General features: G+C 36.2%; 1 protein-coding gene and 1 long non-coding RNA gene across 2 annotated transcripts; one reads left to right on the top strand and one right to left on the bottom strand.

Moving 5' to 3' along the window:
• Positions 2-18046, top strand: LOC109847512 (ultraviolet-B receptor UVR8; the record flags this gene model as incomplete). Its single annotated transcript, XM_020416739.1, has 8 exons — positions 2-14; positions 13142-13335; positions 13435-13482; positions 13744-13816; positions 14111-14282; positions 16686-17117; positions 17204-17395; positions 17792-18046. Coding segments are annotated over 8 exons (1191 nt in total), but the record flags the coding sequence as incomplete, so codon positions are not given.
• LOC109849845 lies at positions 18742-20031 on the bottom strand. The gene is made up of 2 exons (XR_002249247.1): positions 19799-20031; positions 18742-19712 (listed from the first exon to the last, which is right to left on the bottom strand). It is a non-coding gene; the product is annotated as an uncharacterized LOC109849845 (long non-coding RNA).

Below are 20957 nucleotides of genomic sequence, written 5' to 3'. Positions count from 1 at the left end.
GCTGTACACGTGGGGTTAGTAATCTCTATGTTATTTTGCTTCTCAGGTTTTGATTTTCGCATAATTGGAAGTTTATTTAATGTTGATGCTTTTGTTTGGTAACTAGTTGATTTGCTTGGAATTGAGTTTACATTGAGAGGTAGATTGATTCATAGAATAAAGGAAGATGGTCTAATTAATTACGAGAGGCCAAAAGCAAATTCCTTGACATCCTCACGATAAGAATTTATCAGGATTTTTTTTTCCTTAACACCCTCTCCCGGCTTTGCTAAATTCTTTTGTCCTGAATTCCGTCTGTGACTAATTGTTCAAGGTTACCATATCATTCTAGGCTCATGTTTATTATAAGCATCACCCATGACTTCGTTCCCCAGCTCTTTGCCAAGTCTAACAATGGCGTTGTAGGTGGATTTCCCATAGATTTGATGGTGAAGTTGCCTCAAATTTTCTACCAACCTCTCATGAATATTATTTGCCCGCATGGTTCCTTCTCTTCTTCGGGCATCTCATTAATAATAGATGTACACCAAGTTCAGATTGCCTCCAGCAACCCTTTCTTCTTTTGTATGAAGTCTACCTCTTATATGTTGCTTCTGCGACAGCTAATTTCAACCACGTCCACTCCCATTCACATTGTTTGGAGGATCTGATAGAGTCATCTGCATCATCATTAAATGGATACCTCTTTGACCAATTTCTCTACCCAATAAAAATCTACTGCATTAACCCTGCTCCAGGACTCTTGTTTTGTTGCCAACCAACAACTGCAACTTTGTTGTGCTTAAAGACCAAAAAATTTTCTAAATCATCCTTAATGCTGAAAATACTTTGCTGGCACCCTTCGAAACACCACATTGTCCAGTCATTCACTAACACCATCATTCGTTTTCATTTCAACGAATAGCCAGCTAGATTGCTTCAAAGATAGTGGAATCCTCCATCTACTCAGGACACCATTGATCCCAGGACAAAACATCCATCTGGCTCCCATGGATCTATGGGTCTAGACCTTTCGTCACCCTTTAGGACCATCAGGCAATCCTGTATTATTCAGATGCATGAGATTGAAGGCCTTGTTTTAACATTATGCAGGAAGATCCCATTTGAATTGAATTTGTTGACTTTCTTTGTTCATGTTTTCTGCTCCTACCCTATGTCTTCTGTGTGCAATTTTCTCACACAAATTGCTCGACCATTCTAACTTCAGAGGTGTTATTTTTGCAGCCACAGAACTAATATCCTTTGTCTCACTTTCCCTGATGTCGTTATTTTTGCACCTAAATTGTGCAGATCCTTTATAAAGGATAAATTTCACTAAACTGCCATGATTTATTGTGGGGTTTGCACAAAAAATACCATAAATTTAGAGAAAACTACCACCAACATTTATGCAAGAAATAGTACATATCATAAAATTATCTCACGAGTGTCAACGACGTTGTTCAAAAAGTTTAAAGAACCCCCAATAGTTAAGAAGAGGTAGATAGTGAAAGAGTAGCTGTTTAAAGTAAATAAGGGCACAGATGTTCAAAATATATGATGTGCATGACACGCCTACTTACATACTATCTATCAGTCGTGGTAGTTTATTGAAAAACGTTTGTGGTGTTTTACTAATAAAATTAGTTTAGATACTCTTGTGCAAAATCCTAAATAGTTCATGATAATTTTGTGAAAATATACCCATTTATATAATAAGCCCCATTACTTATGTTCTCCAATTTGTTCATAATAGCTAGCCGAACAGCAATATCGGTCAACATAGCAATGATCATCCAATCCTAATGTAACTCTCACATTGACCTTAGTATTAAAGGCCCAATCCATTAATTCTACTTATCATCACCTTTTAGAGAAATATACCACGGACTTTTATGCAAGCAATAATACATATCATAAAATTACATCTCTAGTGCCAACAACGTTGTTCAAAAGTCTAAGGAACCCCGAATAGTTAAGAAGAGGTAGATAGTGAAAGAGTAGCAGTTTAAAGTAAACAATGGCACAAATGTTCAAAGTATACGACGTGCATGACATGCCAACTTACATAATATCAAGCTGTCATGGCAGTTTAGTCAAAAACATTTGTGGTGTTTTACTAATAAAATTAGTTTGTATACTCTTGTGCCAAATCCTTAATAGTTTATGATAATTATGTGAAATATACCCATTTATAAATGAGCCCTAGGCTTATGTTCTCCAATTTGTTCATAATAGCTAGCCTCCTAGCAATATCGGTCAACATAATAGCGATCATCCCCTCCCATGTAACTTTCACATTCGACCTTAGTATTAAAGGCCCAGTCCATTTACTCTCCTTAACATCTTGTTTTGGTTGCTAATTAGGGGTGCATACAATTCGGATACAGCTTGACTATGATACTTATCATATCCATATCCACTTACCAATCATGGATGGAGCTACAAATATGCCTGGATAATGAAAGTTCATATCCATATGCGCTAAAATTGGATATGGATACGAATATACATGCAGATATATAAATGGATATGCACGGCATTAAACAAATATAAGAAAATTAGATTATATTGAAAAATATATAAATTATATAATACAAGAGTGTTCATTAACATTTTAGTTGTATCTGAAAAAGCTAAGATTCGATTTCTTGATCATCAAAATTTAAGCTCAAATTCATTAATCTAAGGATTAAAATTGCTATAACTGTATGACCAGCATATATTTGAGTATTTCAGATATAGATCCGGATATTTCACTACACATCCGTATCTGTAGCCATATTCTGTCAGATATAGATTTTAGTAACCATATCTGCATCCTAACAGGTACAGATTCAAATATTTCCTCTGATACAGATATTTTTGTGCACCCTTATTGCTGATACATCCTTTGTGCAACCTATAAATGTTCTCCTGGCTCTTATTCCTTCGTTCAATTTCCTCACTCTTCTTGTTAAATCCCTCTTCACCAACGCTTCCTCACTCGTCTCTCCTCAAGTCAACATTGATTTGAGGTATAACCGTGTACGCAAGTCTTGGCCAACTTAAGATTGGAACGCTATTACCTACTAGCAACCCTCTTGTTATAACACATACTCCCATTCTCATAGCATCTGTTGAAATTCCAAATAATATATTTCCATTAGTGTTAACTATATTGAACAAACTTAATTCTCAACTGCAAGTTATTATTTCTAATTGTATTGTGCCTTATTAAAGTAGAAGCAACCAACATGATCACAAGAAACAATGATGCGTCAAAGGTGTTAACTGTATTGCTACTACGATGACCACTATTAGTTTAAATATGTGAGGTCCCTGATTATCTCAAGTTTTTCAATGTTATGTTTTTTCTCTCAAAAGACGAAACTCCAAAGTTCATCTCCTATGACTTCGCTATCATGATTCAATGTATCATGTATTCATGACTCGAATGTGTGTAGTCTAGAGGCAACTACTTGATAGGAACATTAAATAACTTAATTATTTTGATCTACAAACTACTTCTCCATCTTTATTAAACTCCAAAAGATCCTATCAAATCATGTTGGGTGGATCACCTCCTTTTATGAGTTTGATTATAAGGACTATAGAGTCGTTTTTAAGGGAACACTCGTCTACATAAGTAAACTTATTGGTCAGTTGTATGGTGATTCAAAGGTATAAGATTTGCAAAAGAAAGAATAAAATGTGCATACAGTGGCTTAAGCAGGGGGCTTCGATTGGTCAATTGTAAGTGTTTCTTCTCATTGACTATGTTGGGGGATGTGGTGCTCACAGCTTTTTCTTATTTAATATTAATTTCATTTTAAATGGTGGTGGAAACCTTTCTTAATCAATAATCAACAACATGGGATTAAGTGTCTCATCTGTAAATACTATTATTGAAGGAGGCTCAGTGATCTTTGCGAAACTTGTTAGCCATATCTCCAGATTTTGGAAAGGGGTGGTTAAGATTTCACGTGCTTCTCTTTGGGCATCAAATTTTGTGTGTGCACAATACTTTTTTGGTGGCACTTGGACCGATGATACAAACCTTAAAATAGCTTTTTTATCCCTCTACAAAAGTGCACTGAATTGCTCTAGTGTACTCCCACTTAGAACTTAAAAGCGCTTGGTTTCTTACACAGTCTCAATTTTAAAGTGCTTGGTTACTCATGTGGTCCTAGAAATATAACTACATAGTCACCCAAACTTTAATATCCAACCTTCATTATTTGTTCGATCTACTAAATTTAATATTACTTGTTTGTTAACTCAACAATCACCAATGAAAGTTAAATGTATCAGGCATTTACGTAAAAAATTTGATGTTTTATGCCTTGGGGAACAATTCATAGTCTACCTGAATTAATCTTCTTATTAGGAGGATTCCAACACCATCTGAAACCTACATTTATGTAACCCCTCTGTAGCGTTAAGTTTCTATGTGATTGCATGATCGTAGATTGACCACTAGCAAGACCAAATACGTCCTATCCTGTGCCACAAAGTGCCTAACACCTTCATCTATCTCTTTTTACATTGCTTTCATATAAGATCATGTTCTTCTTTCTCATTCATTATCAACACCATTTGTTACCACTATCAACACAACTTCCTACCATAGCGGATCTCTAGGAGATAGAGAGGGTTCAAGCTGCCATTCACCAATAACGGTCATCAAACGTATCCTCCATTGCTATTTGTTTGTTAATTTGGGTTGAAAGGTAAAAGGGGTATTTCACACCAAAAAATAGTAGCTTGACACTTTATTAAGATGATTTCTTTGTCCTTTGACCATTGGCCTCCGTAATTAGGGCCTTTAGCTATAGTATCTCTTCCCCAAGTAACATTCACTAGCCTCTTCTTACCTCTACCACTTCAATTGTATTCTTCTCATTTATTTTAATAAATATATAGTCTTCAAGTGCTCTTCATCTAAAATATCAAAGGGAAAAATTGAAAGATGGTTTTGTTTTTTATTCCGGATTCCATGTTTTGAGCTAGAAGAATTTCATGATATTGGTTGGATAAAATTGCTTATTTATGTGGATCATCCATTTTAAAGTAAGTGCAAGTCTTCAATAAATTAAGGACCAGGAAGTTGATACTTATTTCAAACAATTTTACTATATTGTTTGCGAAAATTTTATAAGAAATATTGTTTTGAAAGGGTGTATCAAACTTAAAGTGTAAATGATGCTTCTCTACATGAAATCCTAGCTAGAATTGTTTGATTATGTCTACTATTATAAAATCTTGATCTCTCAAAATTGTTTGATTATACTGTGTCTACTATTATAAAATCTTGATCTCTCAAATTTTAGGAAATAGCGATCACACAACCACATGACGGCAACTAGAAGACAAATGTCTAATTCACTAGGATTGTCGATTTTGCAGCGAGTGAAAATCTAGAGCAAGGTCTGATTCTGCTAAAATTCTAAAGGAATAAGACTTAGGAAGATAATATGTACTTCTATAAAGTAGTTCTTCTACATACTTTAACAACTTCATTAAAAATGTATATTATAAAAGGTGATATCTTAAGAGTAACAGATGCTCGTCTACATCTAGTCATAGTTTGATACTTGATTTTCTCTGTTTGTTGAGAAATATTTATTAATTTAAATTTTAGGAAATGGAAATCATAAAACCATGCAGAAGGAGTATAAGACAAGTTGCTTCTTTACTAGTTGCCTAGTGTACCATGCACACATTACTTGTATAAAAAATAAGAAATGAATTATATCTAATCTATTCGCATTTTTTTGAATCAAAGCCAACTATGTGCTTTTAACATTTTGTTTGGAATTTGAGACATACATGGAGAAAAGGGCTATGAGCTGGCATCAACTTCTTATCCATGTGGTGACTTCTGTGTATGCCTATCTCTACTTGGTAATTTGCTTGCTTTGCATCTCGTCTACCATGATTAGCTCTTCAACTTGATCACGTCCTGCTTTACACCCATGTATAGCTTATCTTTGATGGTCCTTGTGCACCATCGTGACTTTTGACAACTTTTTGTTGTTCTTGCTTAGAATTGTTGTGGTAGCTGGGCTTAAGAAGGTGATCGTGGTGTTTTCTTTTTGAGAGTTAGTTTGCGCTCTACGCATCAAGCACATCCAGTGCAAATGGACATTATTTTTTGCAGTTACATTAATTGTTTCAAATATTTGACATCGGATAAATATTGGATGACCAAAATTCATATCGAATTGCAAAAATCGAAGACATGTAGTAAATATCGGGGTGTTATATTGGATGATATTAATACATAATATAACACTTCAATACGTAATCTAAATATATCTTATGATTTCTAAGCATAAGAAATTGTATCATGATATATATGTAGGAATACTAATTGATTGTAAAACTTTTTTCTCGATAGCGTTATGAAACTTTCCAAATACACAACTTCAAAGGAACATAGAGAGATTAGAGAGCATAGGAGAGAGACAGAGAAGGCGGGGAGAGAGAGGGTGGAGAGAGAGGATAAAGATTTTGAGGAGGAAAGAGAGCACGGTGAGAAAGAGGACACAAAGAGTGAGGGAGAGAGAGGGTAGAGAGAGGGGAGAGAGACATGAAAGAAAGAGTCAGAGCGGCGAGCACCGTATTGTAAGGGTTAGGGTTTTTGTGAGATTGATTTTGATTTCTGAAGCAAATGGAGAGTTTTGTTTGGTATTTGGGCCGGGTCGAGGAGCCAAAAAAAAACCCAAATCTTAAGAAACAAAATATTGGCTAATATTTTCACATAGAAATGTCGACCGATATTGCAGATATCAACCGATATATTGAAAAAATTCTAGAAAATAAAAAATGATGTAAACATGTAAATATCATTGTGGCCACTAAACTTGACTACTAAACTCTATGTATTGGCCAATGTATCGATATACACTGCCTAAAGGACAAGTTCAATTCTATGGATTGTTACGAGAGAATCTAAAAAAAAGGGAGGGGGATGCTTGACTTCTATCCCTTCCTTCCATAGCTATTAAATTCTATACTACATTCTTTAGGGCATTACATATCTCTACTTTTGAGTAGAAGTTTAGTTTATCTATGTTTATTATTTTTTCCACAAATTGTCATTATATTTCATTAGAAATGTGTACTTCCGATGCTACTTGAATGTGCCAAGTATTGGTTGTTGAGAAGAATCTAATACAAGAATTCTCCTATAATTAGTTACATCCAAATTTGTATGTTGCATGGACTTAATAATTAGCCTAACAAATCAGTTTGTCATTTAATGTTGTCTGAGCATTAGGATTTGATTTGTTCTTTCATATTTTTAATAATTTTTAATTTATTTTATTTCCTTTCAAAAATATATTCTTTATCACACCTTTTTTTTTGGGCTATTAGAAGACAATCCAGACAAGTGAGATTTGTAGTTATTTGTCCCTTTTGCCAGTGAGAAAAATTAGCAAAGAGGATTAACAAAGACATAATTGTCTTATGGAGGCTAGAGGTTGGGGATACTAAGAATATTGGAGTAGGATCAGGTAGAAAGTGGAACTAAGACTTAACGGTTTACTTCAATATTTCATATCTGATTCTGTTACCAACATTAAAGTCAGGTTTGGAATAGAGTTTGCTAAGAATAAGCAATTACCTTTGACATGTATCACATGATTGCGCTATATTATCCTATTTAGAAGAGAGAAAACCATAAGATCATACTGTTAAAATGGAGAACTCATAGCATTCTAATGATCTAGGAAAAAATGGTAAGGATATCTGGCTACTATCTTTTAGCTACTATGTTGCTACTATGTTCTACGTTTATGCTAATACATTAGGGAACATAGCAATGATTATCTTTAAAAGACGCCTTATGATATGTACAAAATGTGAATAGAAAGAATTAGAATAAAATAAATATATGGAAAAAGTGGAAAATGCATAATTATAATGACCAGTTAAGATGACCATAAATGATATGAAACTGCCGATGGAAACCAAATCATATATGATAAAAGAAAAGGGGAAGTCCAAACTAATATAATGACCGAGTATATTTTTATAGGAAAACTATGCTGGGAAGTGATCCTCAAAAAGCAAGAATATTTTTTTCGCTTACTGTTTTTGAAAGAACAAGAAGTTAAAGACTGGCATGTGGCTCCATGTTAGGTGTATTGGAGCTGAGCCCATTTTATGTTAGCAATTGTTCATTACTGCTTTATGTAATAGGCTATGTTACAAGTGCCATGCACACTAACACCTTATGGCTTATAATAGATACACACAATATAGATGTTCATCTATGATATGTCATATTTATTGAATTTTTTTGGAAATAGTTCTCAGATTTAATTGTTAATTCAAGGAATCACATGAACTCTAAGATTCTAAAATTGTGGTCTATGAAACACCGACTCTTCAAAATGGCCGGCGAGTCCGTCTTTGACATGCGTCGGACGCGGACACACGTTCGACACTCGTCGGACACGCGGTCAACACCTCGACTCGCCTTCGACACGCTCCCGACACGGCGAATCCTTCTCGACACGGCTGAGAGGGAGAAAAAGAAATGGAAGAAAACCTGCAAACCCGAAACCCAAACCCAGATCCCCAACCCTAGTTTTAACTTTCCACTCACCCGATCGCTTGTCATCTCTCTCTCTCTCTCGGTCCCGACGGAAAGAAAATCACCCCCATCATCGTTCTCGATACTCGCTGTCGTCATCGATCGTGCTTGCCGACGTCGTCGTCGTCGTCGATCGGCCTCGTCGTCCTCGTCGGTTTGTCTCTCTCCGATTGCTTCCTCTCTCTCTCTCTGATTCTCTCTCTCTCTCTCTTTCTTCGATCTCGACTCTCTTTCTCCGATCTCTGAATCTCTCTCCCCGATCTCTGACTTCCTCTCTCTCTCTCTCTAATTCTCTCTCTCTCTCTTTCTCCGATCTGTGACTTCCTCTCTCTCTCAGTCTCTCTGATCTCTCTCTCTCTCTCTCTCAGTCGCGCTCTCTCTCTCTCTCTCTCTCATCTGATTCTTTCCCTTTTTCGATCCCTAATTCCTCTCTCCGATCTCTCCCTCTTCGTTTTTATAGCTCTTTTTCTCTCTCTCTTTTTACTGTTTTTTTATTTTAATTCTCTGTTTTTATCTCCTTACTGTATAAAAATGTGAGAATGACATAAAAATGCTAGAATAACATATAAATGGGATCTGGGATTTATTTTTTGTAACAATAGTAGGATTTTACTTTTTTTCATTTTAATTTATTATTTTATATTAATTTACAGTTAATTAATTAGAGTTCGTGTTCCATTAATTTACTGTTGATTAATTAGGGTTTTATTTTTTAATTTACTGTTAATTATGATTTTAGTTACTATTTTACTATTATTAATTTTTAATTTATTGTTATTACTATTGTAGTTTTTAATTCACACCTGCAACACACACTTTCCTTTAGTTTCTTATTTATAATCTCCACTTTACATAACAAACAATATGAAAATGTAATAGGAATTTAATTCAATATTGATCTATATATAATAATACTATTAAAAAATCTAGTCGTGTCCTATTTTTTTGGGTTTTGCCGTGTCTGTGTTGTGTCCATGTCGTCGTGTCCGTGTCTGTGCTTCATAGATTGTGGTTGCCACTAGTGGTAACTAAACAGTTTCTTCCCTAGGAAATTAAAGAGTAAAGGATGTAGTTTTACCTCATATGAAATACCTCTATTGTTGCGCATCATCCATCCATCAAGGCTTTATTCTTGGTGTTTTGTTTTGGCATATTGAAGATCTACCGTAATCCTTTATAGCAGACACTTCTACTATAAAGAATTTTGGCATTACATCGAAGTCGTAGCTTTGTTTGGAAACTCCATGTCAATGTGTAAACTCACTAACATCCCAAGCTCATGTAAACCAATTTGGTGGTTGTGAATGGAAGCGATAAATGGTGTTTTCTTGCCCATAAAATGTGGTCCTTGTTGCTTGTTTGCATAGGTCGCAGTTCTGCTCAAATTGTTTTGGGTTTATGGTCTGCTTAGGTGAACTGCAGATTTGAAGGAGGATTATAAGCCTAAGGTCCTTAATATCCAATCATTTTAGACAGGGGTGGATCCATAAACTTTGATCTTTCATAAGGCCTTGTTGTCTTCCATCTGCAAAACATAAAAAGCCAAAGCTACCACCTACCTGAATACTCAAACCATTAGACTACTTCTACCCTTAATAACCACAAAAAACAAAGGAGCTTTGGACAAAAGAAAAAAATTTAGGTGCTTCATAAGCACCAAAGTGGCATGCATCACACCAATAGGAAAAGTCCATAAGGCACAAAACACTTGCAAATGAGAAAGTGATGGAATTAAATAAATTTTCATGTCCAAAGCCTACTGATGTTATCTAGGTATTTCTAATTTGAAGCCGTACTTATACTCAACACCTACCCTTACCCCCACACAAACTCTTTGGACACTCCTTGCATAAATGCTTACATTTATTTGGGTGTGTACTCAGTTATACAATACATGTTTTAATTTAAAATACTTGTCATACATTTTTTTGGATATATATCCTACACTTCACACCCACTTCTTGACAACTTGTTGGAAAAATGTTAGATTCCGAATTATGATTTCGAAGGGCCATTTGGATGTCTAGCTTAAAAACTAGTGATTTTTCAATTTATAATCCACATAACAAAAGAAACTTAAAACGGTTATAGGACTCTAATTCTCATCCTTGTTCTCATATAAATTATTAAATTCAAAACATAAATATGTGTATAAATTTTTATATTGCCGTGTTCCTGTACCCTACCTTTTACAAATTTTCCTTGTCCTGTGCCTGTACCTATAGTGACTTGTACTAGTGCAACAGAGGCCTTTAGCTAAACACCAAGCAGCCAAAAGTAAAGAGGTCGATATTCATCTTTCTCTTTGCTCCCTTCCTTATCATGAAAATCCAATGAGTCAGCAAATTTTTTTTCAATAAAAAAATGAATAGAGAGAATTGTTTAGCATCTTCGTCATTCTTCATCAGCTAGGGAGCCTATGGGGCATATAGTATAAGGGCAAATTGATATAAGGGTTTAATAATAATTATATTTCTTATGGGGTCAGTGTGGGCACTTGACTCCACTGCCCCATAACAGATCCACCCGTCTTAGAGATCAAGTTGTGTTCATTGAGTTGAGGTGGACTTTGGAATATGTATAGACTTTGGTGCCTAGTATGTTCAAATATAGGGCTTCAGTGTTAGTTTTGAATCATGCCTCAATAAAATCTATCTTTTCCCTCTTCCTTAAAAATCTAAGATGTATGTTCGTGAAAAATTAACATATCTCTGTTTATGTTGTTGGTTGACAATCCATACAATGGTTTAATATGCCATGCCTGATTCTGAATTCAGATGCTCAGGCAAGGCAATTCTATACCTTAGCACCCGGTAAGGGTCACAAATACGAGCACATAAGATGCCTAAGGGCCAGGTGCTCACCTAAGGCACATGAGATGTGGCGAGGTGCGGAAGATGCTCACTTTTATTTTGAATTGTGACAGAGCTATTCGGCACCCTTTTATATGTTAAATTACGTTGAACGAACTCCATTTGGTACACTATATTGTAAAAATTATATTATGAGGGTGAATGTATTCAAGGATTATACCATATCAGTTCTTTTCCTTTTCCTTCCTTTGGCCTTTGATGGCTACCTTGGACAACCTTAGACCCCTCTTGCACCTACAGCCACCAAGGTAAAATTTATTTTCTTTGTTTACTTTTTGGTTGATTACTGGATTTTTAACAAAATGATAAAGATGTCGAATGTGAGCAGACATCTGGCTTGAGATGGATTAAAGTGTGCATTGTTTGTTATTTTTATGAATTTTTTGAATTTGTCTTCTAAATTTATCAATGGTGTATAATGTGACACCCCCACTTTAGTCTCATATGGACTAATGTGAAGAAATGTTAGTGGTTTATATAGAAAAAATTCCAAGGTTCAAGAACAACTAGTTCTAGCATTTTGATAGTGAATTTTAGCCAACATCGAGTTGCTCTCGGTGGGTTTCACGGCTTGCATGCGTCAACGAGCTCACGGGTCTAGAGTGTGACAAATGGTATCAGAGCAGATGCCAGTCGGAAGTGTGAAGCTAAGTGTTATATAGGGCTAAGTGCTACACTGCGTGGATGAGGTGAGAGTCACCTTTAGAGCCCGTAGGAGCCACCTCTAGAGTCCACATTGTCTGACAATAACACTAGGATGTGCTAGTTGTCATGTCATGATGACGATGATGTCGTCTTTGTAAGGTGTCATGACGACAAGAGCGTTGTCTTTGTAAGGTGTCATGACGACGAGGACGTCGTCTTTGTAAGGTAGGGTGATTGTGACACCCATACTTTAGTCCCACATGGACTAATATAAAGAAATATTAGTGATTTAAATAGAGAAAAGCCCAAGGCTCAAGAACTACTAATGCTAGCATTTTGACAGTAGTCTTTAGCCAACATCGAGTTGCTGTCGGTGGGTCTCACGGCTTGCATGCGCCAACGGGCCCACGGGCCTAGGGTGCGACATATAATTATGCATTATGCATAAATTTATGAAATTTTTGAATATTTGTTGCCTTGCTTTGCTTGGGCAATCTCTTTTCTAGTGCCCCTTGCTTCAGGCAACATAGGACCTTGTGGCCTTGACCTTGCCTTTCACCTTTAAAACACTTAAGCCTAAGTATGAGTGATTAGGCTGCTTATGTGCACCCACAAGCGTATGTTAAAAATTGTTAGAATATAGAATTATAACCCTCAACAGTAACCACAACTTTATAGTTTGGTGTAGTGGCAGGAACTTATGACAAAAATAAATGATTTCCCCTCTACATTTGTGCTGCCTCTCACTGCCTGATGCACATCCAACTATTTAGACTTTCAAGGTCTTTAATGCGTACAACGTAAGCAGTCGATTCATTTATTCTTCCCTTTGAAACCGTACCAATGTTCATCTTGGCCTAGAGTACATCAACCAACCCCTGGATTACAGTAGTTATCTAACAGTTTTCAGTCAATATCTTATAAGATATTTCTTTTAGCAAATTTTAACCAGTCCAAATTATTCTCAGTCATTCTTTCGTTTTTCTCTTAGTTGAACTATGCAAAGAATCCTCTTCCTCTGAAGGTGACTATTTAATCATGTTCACTATCAAATTAGGTGCAAATGACTTTGGTCAACTAGGAGATGGAACTGAAGAGAGTACAAAGCACCCAAAAAAGGTCAAATTGTTGCAGTCTGAGTTTGTGAAATCTGTGTCTTGTGGAGCACATTGTACAGCTGCTATTGCCGAACCTCAGCAAAAAGATGACTCTACATCTTCAAGCAGGCTCTGGGTCTGGGGGCAGAATCAGGTTTTGTCTCTTGTTGTTAGTTTCTCTTTCTCTTTGTTAGCTCTCTAGCTTTTTCCTGGGCATGCATTTTAGTCTTCACCTACGTTTTTCTGGTTTCAGGGTTCAAATTATCCTCGCCTATTTTGGGGAGCCTTTTCCACAAACACAGTAAGTGATATCCTTAAGGCTGTTATTTGACATTTATATGGTTAGACACTTCAATTATTTGATATATCAGATTAAAAAATAATGAGCATCTCCATATACCCTTGAAGACTGCTCACTTGTTTAGAAGCGTGGCTATGTTTGATCTTTTATGGCCATGTTAGTTAGTTATTGCCTGTAGTTGTTTATTTGCTACCCTTGCACAGACTTGGCAAATGTAATAATTTGCCATTGTTGTTGGTTTTGTTGCTGTTTCCCAAGCAGATTATACGTCAAGTTTCTTGTGGAGCAGTTCATGTGGTGGCTCTATCTGAGGACGGTCTACTGCAAGCATGGGGTAAATATTGAACAGTTTCCATATGTTTCTAAGTGCAGTTTATCTAGGCATTCAGAATTGGTTATATCCGTGCTTTATTGTTTAAACTTTCCTTTTTCTGCACTATTCTTACTAGCTACAACATTGTGACATCCAAATTTTTGCATCTTACCCCAGTGATTCTTCACCATCTTGCTGCTGCTTGTATGCGACACATATTTATTTAATATAATAACACAATAAGGAGAAGATACTAAGAGCTTTCAATGTTATTACCAATTAACTATATTTGTGTTACTGTTCTGATTAAACCAGGCTACAACGAGTATGGTCAGCTTGGAAGAGGTATTACTTGTGAAGGACTACAGGGAGCTCGCATATTGAATTCTTTTGCAAAATTCCTAGATGAAGCCCCTGAGCTTGTGAAGATTACACAAGTGTCATGTGGGGAGTATCACACAGCAGCTCTATCAGAAAATGGGGAGGTGTAAGTCATCTGATAGCATAGTGCTTTATGGAGTCACCCTCCACTTTCAGATATAGATTATGTGGTTCTCTCACATGGCACATGCAGCTTTCATTGGGCTATGGATGCCCATCTAGTGCGTTTCAGTGTTTTGGGAGATGAACTGCAGGGGGAAAGCGTTGTTCAGCTAATTCATTGTCCAGCGGTTCAATAGAAATTTCTTGCTGCCTAACAGTGTCAATTTATTCGGAAAGAATTATACTAACTACTATAAAATCTTATCAATTCCTTAGTTTGCTACTTGCATAATCCTAGATCGGTGAAGGATTAGTTTGCCAGAATGTATCATGTTCGTTAGTAGGATCACTAGTTTTCCACAGAATTACCTTTTGTCCCATTAAACGTTTGAAAATTCTTTCATTGAAAGTTGATCTATATACTTACAGTTTTTTGAAAATGGAAAGGCTCAGAAACATATGCACTGGAATGGTAATATGTGGAATACTAATACAGAGTTGCTTAGAGAATAGTCCTTAAATAAATAGGCTAGCAAAGGACAAAGATTGAATCACTGAGCTCAAATTACTCCAGCAACAATGTAACGAAGGTCTTGAATGGACCTGAAAGGTGCACCTGCATAGCTTGCGTGTAAAGTCCTTCAAATGATGATATAATCTCTTTTTGTATCTTCTAAACAACTGGAAGGATGTGAAATAGTTCGTGATTCACAGGAAACCTTCAAGAGATTAGGACAACCGACAAATTCTATAATGAGTTTAATTGCTCAAACTCGAGAGGCTACCTCCTAATGTCTAAGAAACATAAGTGGATAACAGATTGGAAGTTGAAACAAACAGAAAAAAAGAAGTCTTCTGAACAATAAGAAGTGTTCTGAACAAACAACGATAATAAGCTCTTTTAGATAGGATTTGCAATAATTTGTACAAACTTGTTGCATTTGCAAGCTTATCTTGTTGTCTGAAGCCCTTTTGTTACTTGCACTGTTTATGTTTGTAGTTGGATGATAATCCAAGGCAGTAGGGAAGGTATGCATACTACGGAATTTTTTATGTATTGAATATTAATTTGATGATATAAATGTTTATGGTGAAAGGCTAAGGAAAATAATGCACGGTTATTTGAGGGTCAATGGACAAAAGTAAATGCCTGAATGACATATTGGCCTATTATGATGAAATGTTGATCATTTTCGAGAATGGACATGTATCCTATGTTCACTAGTCCTTATTCCGTTGTGAAGGCCTGTGTACTTCATGCACTTTTTTGACCTGATACCATTTGCTTTGTTAAAACTATATCTAATCAACCATTTGGGGCAACAATTTATTATTACTTTTGCCCATTTCGTGGCTTCTTGGACTAAAAGAGATTTTTTCCTGAGTATCTCTGAGTGTCATACTGATGTCTTATGGCTAGTATAAGTTGGTACTGTATATCCATTGTTGGTGGTCATGTGTACTGGATCAAAAATAGGAGAAATACAGTGTTTATCTTTCAAGCTTCTGCAATATTGAAATAGAATAGTGTTATTGCATGTGGTTGCACATTCATAAAACCAATTAGTATGTATTCTAGTTCTTCATGTTATCTTTGAGAATGTATTTTACATGCAACCTTGAAACCAGAAACCTGCATTATTTATCCTCTTTTGTTATTCATTATTATTTTAATAATTTAGAAACCATTTCATTTTTAAATTACAGGATCATCTTCTGCGTTCTGCGATGAACACATTACAACATTACAATTTACTTCAGTTAGTACATTTAGCCACTATTTAAAAAAGGGTTGGTTGCAGGTAGCCTCCCTCGTATGTAACTTCAATAGCACTTATTATCCCTCAACTGTTTTAGTATCACTTACCAACCCTTGATTCATACAAACAGGGATTATTTGCAATTTTATCCTTCGCAAAATGTGAATCTCGGGATGAGAAGTGCTACTAAAATAACTGAGGGGTGGTAAGTGCTACTAAATTTATAAATAATGTGGGTTATTTGCAGTTTACGCAAAAAAAAAAAAACCTTCTGAACAATCAAGGTTTGATAAACTGTTGCCCCTTGCAAATGTCCATGCTAGAGTATATAATTATAACCTCCAATCCTCACCACAATTTCAGGGGTTTGTATAGTGACAGGGTCATTTGACATTCCAGATATACTTTGTGGACAACCGTGGCATATACGCACATCATTTATCCTTTCTGTTATTTATGATTATTTAATGGTTTAGAAATCATTTCATTTGTACCTTTTCATGAATATATTTTGCGTTTTGTCGTGACTCATGTCACTAGCTACAATTTACTTCAGTTAACACATACATCTACTCTTCCAAAATTTAAACCTTATTAAGAATGACCAAGTCAAGGTCGCATAAACTGTTACCTCTTGCAATTTTCAGATATACTTGGGGACTGGGAAGTATGGGGCAACTTGGACATTGCTCTCTTCAGTCTTGCGATAAAGAATTAATTCCAAGGAGAGTTGTCTCCTTGGAGGGCATAGTTGTTAAGGATGTTGCATGTGGTGGTGTTCACTCTTGCGCTTTAACTACCAAAGGTGCCCTTTATGCATGGGGTGGTGGACAAGCTGGGCAGTTAGGTTTAGGCCCTCAGCAAGGTTTCTTTTCTTGTGTTTCTAACGCTTCTGATGCGTTACTTCGGAATATTCCCGCTCTGGTCATACCGTCTGGTGTTGAGCTTGTTACATGTGGTCACTCTCACACTCTAATATCTATGAAAGATGGACGAATCTATGGTTGGGGATATAATAGCTATGGTCAAGCAGCAAATGATAAATGTACATATGCATGGTACCCTTCACCTGTTGACTGGTTGGTAAACTGTGAAGGAAACAATAATACTTTGGTTTATGTTTGAATTATAAATCTAGTAAGATTAGTTTTTCAAACTTTGCTAGGTGTATAGGAGAGGTAAGGAGACTTGCGGCTGGGGGTGGTCATTCAGCTGTGTTAACTGATGCCTGCTCCCTGAAAGAGTTATGTGAGTTCATGCTTGCAGAAAATGTTAATCTGTCTAACTCACTTTTGATTGAGGATGTGGCATCTCGAGCTGGTTCAGATGCTTTGGCACGCCTTTGTGAAAGATTGAGGTATCTTGCAACTTAGTACTTTTAAATTTTTAATATGTATCAAGTTAGTTTATAACCAGTAAGCTATGTTTTTGCTGAAATGGAAACTCATTAAACCTATATTCTAGTATGGTAAATTTTAGTCAAGATACTCCATAAACTGCGTATGTTAGATTGTTTTTATTCTTATTATGAGATTCATGATTGCATAGGCCATGCCAACCATTTCACCTTGAACACAGAAGCTCATTGTAGTTTACAGTTTCCATAGTCATTACTAAAGTTGACACATAAATTTAGAATTGATCTTGGTATTTGAGTTACTTATCTAGAATTCTTGTTTTCTTAATTAGAAATTCCTGTTCTCATCTCATCTATAAGGACGTGCCCTAACTACTTGGTGTTCATCTTTGGCAGGGAACAATATACGCACGGGCAGGATGATCGGAATGGTGAAGAGAAAGATGTTGACGACAGCTTTTGACGAGGCAATCAAGCTCTTGTGTATTCATACAGACATATCCTACAAAACTCGGTGTATTCACTGTATCTGTATCGATTACCTGGCAATCATGAATTCTGCTTTTGACTTACCAGAAAAGGCCATGTATGTTGTGAATACACTTGATAAAACATTTTAATTGAGACTAATTTATGATGTTCTATCTTGTCTATCTTGCTTGAATTAGCATATATGGAAGATAACAGGGTGATTCTCTACCAATCACACTTTGCTAGTCACAGTTTATCCTGCAGTAATAATTGCTATAACAGGGTTGAGGATAGTTTACATCGACAAAACTATGTGATACAAGAAATGAGTGGATACTTTACAGTAGAAGATTCATCAATAAGAAATAATCAGCAAAAGGAAGCTATTAGAAAAAGAATAGAATTTATTACACGCAGAAGGAAAGAAGTTTTGTACGCCGCCGGTTTTGTTTCGCAGTGTGCTTATTGAACCATGGTTTTTTTTTTCCGGTTAATTTGACCTAAACCCCAGAACTATGGGGTGTTGCACATCTAAACTTTGTTGTCTCACATAATCCTTTTGAACTTTAAACCGAAAGTATGACCCCAAACATGCCCGCGTTCTGCCATGAAATTAAAGAGGGAAATAGATTGAACTGGTATAGGATGAGGTTAGTGAAGAATAGAAGGATTAGAATGAAGATCAATGGTTAGAGAGGATCGAGATTAGAAGAGATCAGAGGGAATATTGCATTAGTATCTTGCTTAGACGACAAGCATCCTTTACATTATGATAGACTGGCAAATACCCCCGCACGACACGGGGGAAGAGGGGAAAAAAAATGCAAACTCTACTGGTAAAACAAATTTCTGCGAATTTTTCATGTCAGTTATCGTAATCTTGAAAGAAAATTTGACATTATGTAACAAATAGCATCCAACAATCTTAACAAGAGATGTATCCATTATTTGTAACAAAGCTTGAGTTGGGAAGTATGAAGATTATATTCTGTTATAAACAAATTAACGCAGGTTCACATCTTTAACAATTTAAGTTAGCAATGGTACTTGTCGAATGATATCCAACTTTTTTGTAGAAGCATGAAGAATCGGGTGTTTGTCTCTTTCTGCTCGTCTAATCAAAATCAGGTGAAAAAAACAGCAATACTAATATCTATACGCCAAGACTGTAACGTGGAAACACTCTACTGAGTAATCAGCAAGTTAGTGTTAGAAGCTTCCTCCGGTTTAATTTCATTATGTGCGTTGGAAACAGCTTCTCAGTCATACGATGTAAACAAGTTAGCAACGACCAGGAGCCTGAAATCAGTGGAAAATGCAAGAAATCTTCTTGAAGGCATAAAAAAGCAATAGTTAGCATAATAATCTATATACGATCATATAGTACGTAAAGTGAAAGATGGTACCAAATTAAGGCAATAAAAAGAAATTAGCAGCTAGCAAAATTATTCATGAAATTTCTACTAACAGTAAATGTGCTCGCTCACTACACCAACAGCCAGCAGTTTACGACACTTTGGAATCTTCTACAGATGATAAGTTACATAGTTAAAGAAATATTCATTACTTCTTAAAAAAGAGAGGAAGGCTATAAGAAAAAGCTAGACAAGGATGAATCGAAGGAAAAATACACATCCACGCATCTACATGTTAGAAAACACACTGCAAATAATCAAAAAATTTCGAAAGAGGGTTAGAAAATGCAGGCCTGAGAAGGGGTAATTGTGTGATCACTTCCCTAGAACAATAGTCGCCGCCTTCGCAAAGACGATTTGATGCAACTACGCCTAGCGGTGAGAACCCCCCGAGAAAGCCGGCACCAAAGTTTACTACGAAACTTTGATCTCTTGCTCAATGGATGTTTGCCCAAAATTAAAATCAGAAATCAAAATATTATAGAGAATTGTGAGAGAGAGATTGAGAATTGCTCACTGTTTTTCTTTTCTTTCTTGTTCTTCATAGTTGCCTGAGATCCCCTTTTAATAGCCCTTGAGAATTTTCCGTTGTCGTTGATAAGGCCGTAGAAGACGCCAACGTTACCACGGGAGAGATTTCCACTGTCGCGGAGAAGACGCCGATGTTATTGCAGGGAGAGATTTTCGCTCGGAAGAAAAGAGGAAAGAGCAGAGAAGGAAAGAGCGGAGAAGGAGAAAGTATTACAGAAGAGGAAGCGTTTCATATGAGGATAAGGAATAAACATTATGCAAATGTACCCCTCAACAAATCATATTTTCATAAGAACTCAAACTTTTAATTTATTCCAACAATCCCCCCAAAAGATTGAGTTCTGGGGAATAAAAGAATAATTAATAACAACAACAATGATAATGGTAACAAAATATAGGTCGGGCAACCTCATATTATGAATTCAGCAAAGATAGCTTTCGGCTTTGAATCTTAGTAACATTTGTCGCAATCTGAGAGGCATAATGGATTAGACCTTGAATTAGGCCTCTTGATAAGAAATTAAAACGCAGGCCTGAGAAGGGGTAATCGTGTGATCACTGCCCTAGAACAATAGTCGCCGCCTTCGCAGAGACGATTTGATGCGACCACGCCTAGCGGTAAGAACCCCCCGAGAAAGCCGGCACCAAAGTTTACTACGAAACTTTGATCTCTTGCTCAATGGATGTTTGCCCAAAATTAAAATCAGAAATCAAAATATTATAGAGAATTGTGAGAGAGAGATTGAGAATTGCTCACTGTTTTTCTTTTCTTTCTTGTTCTTCATAGTTGCCTGAGATCCCCTTTTAATAGCCCTTGAGAATTTTCCGTTGTCGTTGATAAGGCCGTAGAAGACGCCAACGTTACCACGGGAGAGATTTCCACTGTCGCGGAGAAGACGCCGATGTTATTGCAGGGAGAGATTTTCGCTCGGAAGAAAAGAGGAAAGAGCAGAGAAGGAAAGAGCGGAGAAGGAGAAAGTATTACAGAAGAGGAAGCGTTTCATATGAGGATAAGGAATAAACATTATGCAAATGTACCCCTCAACAAATCATATTTTCATAAGAACTCAAACTTTTAATTTATTCCAACAATCCCCCCAAAAGATTGAGTTCTGGGGAATAAAAGAATAATTAATAACAACAAC

This window comes from Asparagus officinalis, chromosome 7 (assembly GCF_001876935.1).
Source record: "Asparagus officinalis chromosome 7, Aspof.V1, whole genome shotgun sequence".
NCBI classification, from domain to species: domain Eukaryota; kingdom Viridiplantae; phylum Streptophyta; class Magnoliopsida; order Asparagales; family Asparagaceae; genus Asparagus; species Asparagus officinalis.
This window is presented reverse-complemented; position numbering and strand designations above follow the sequence as displayed.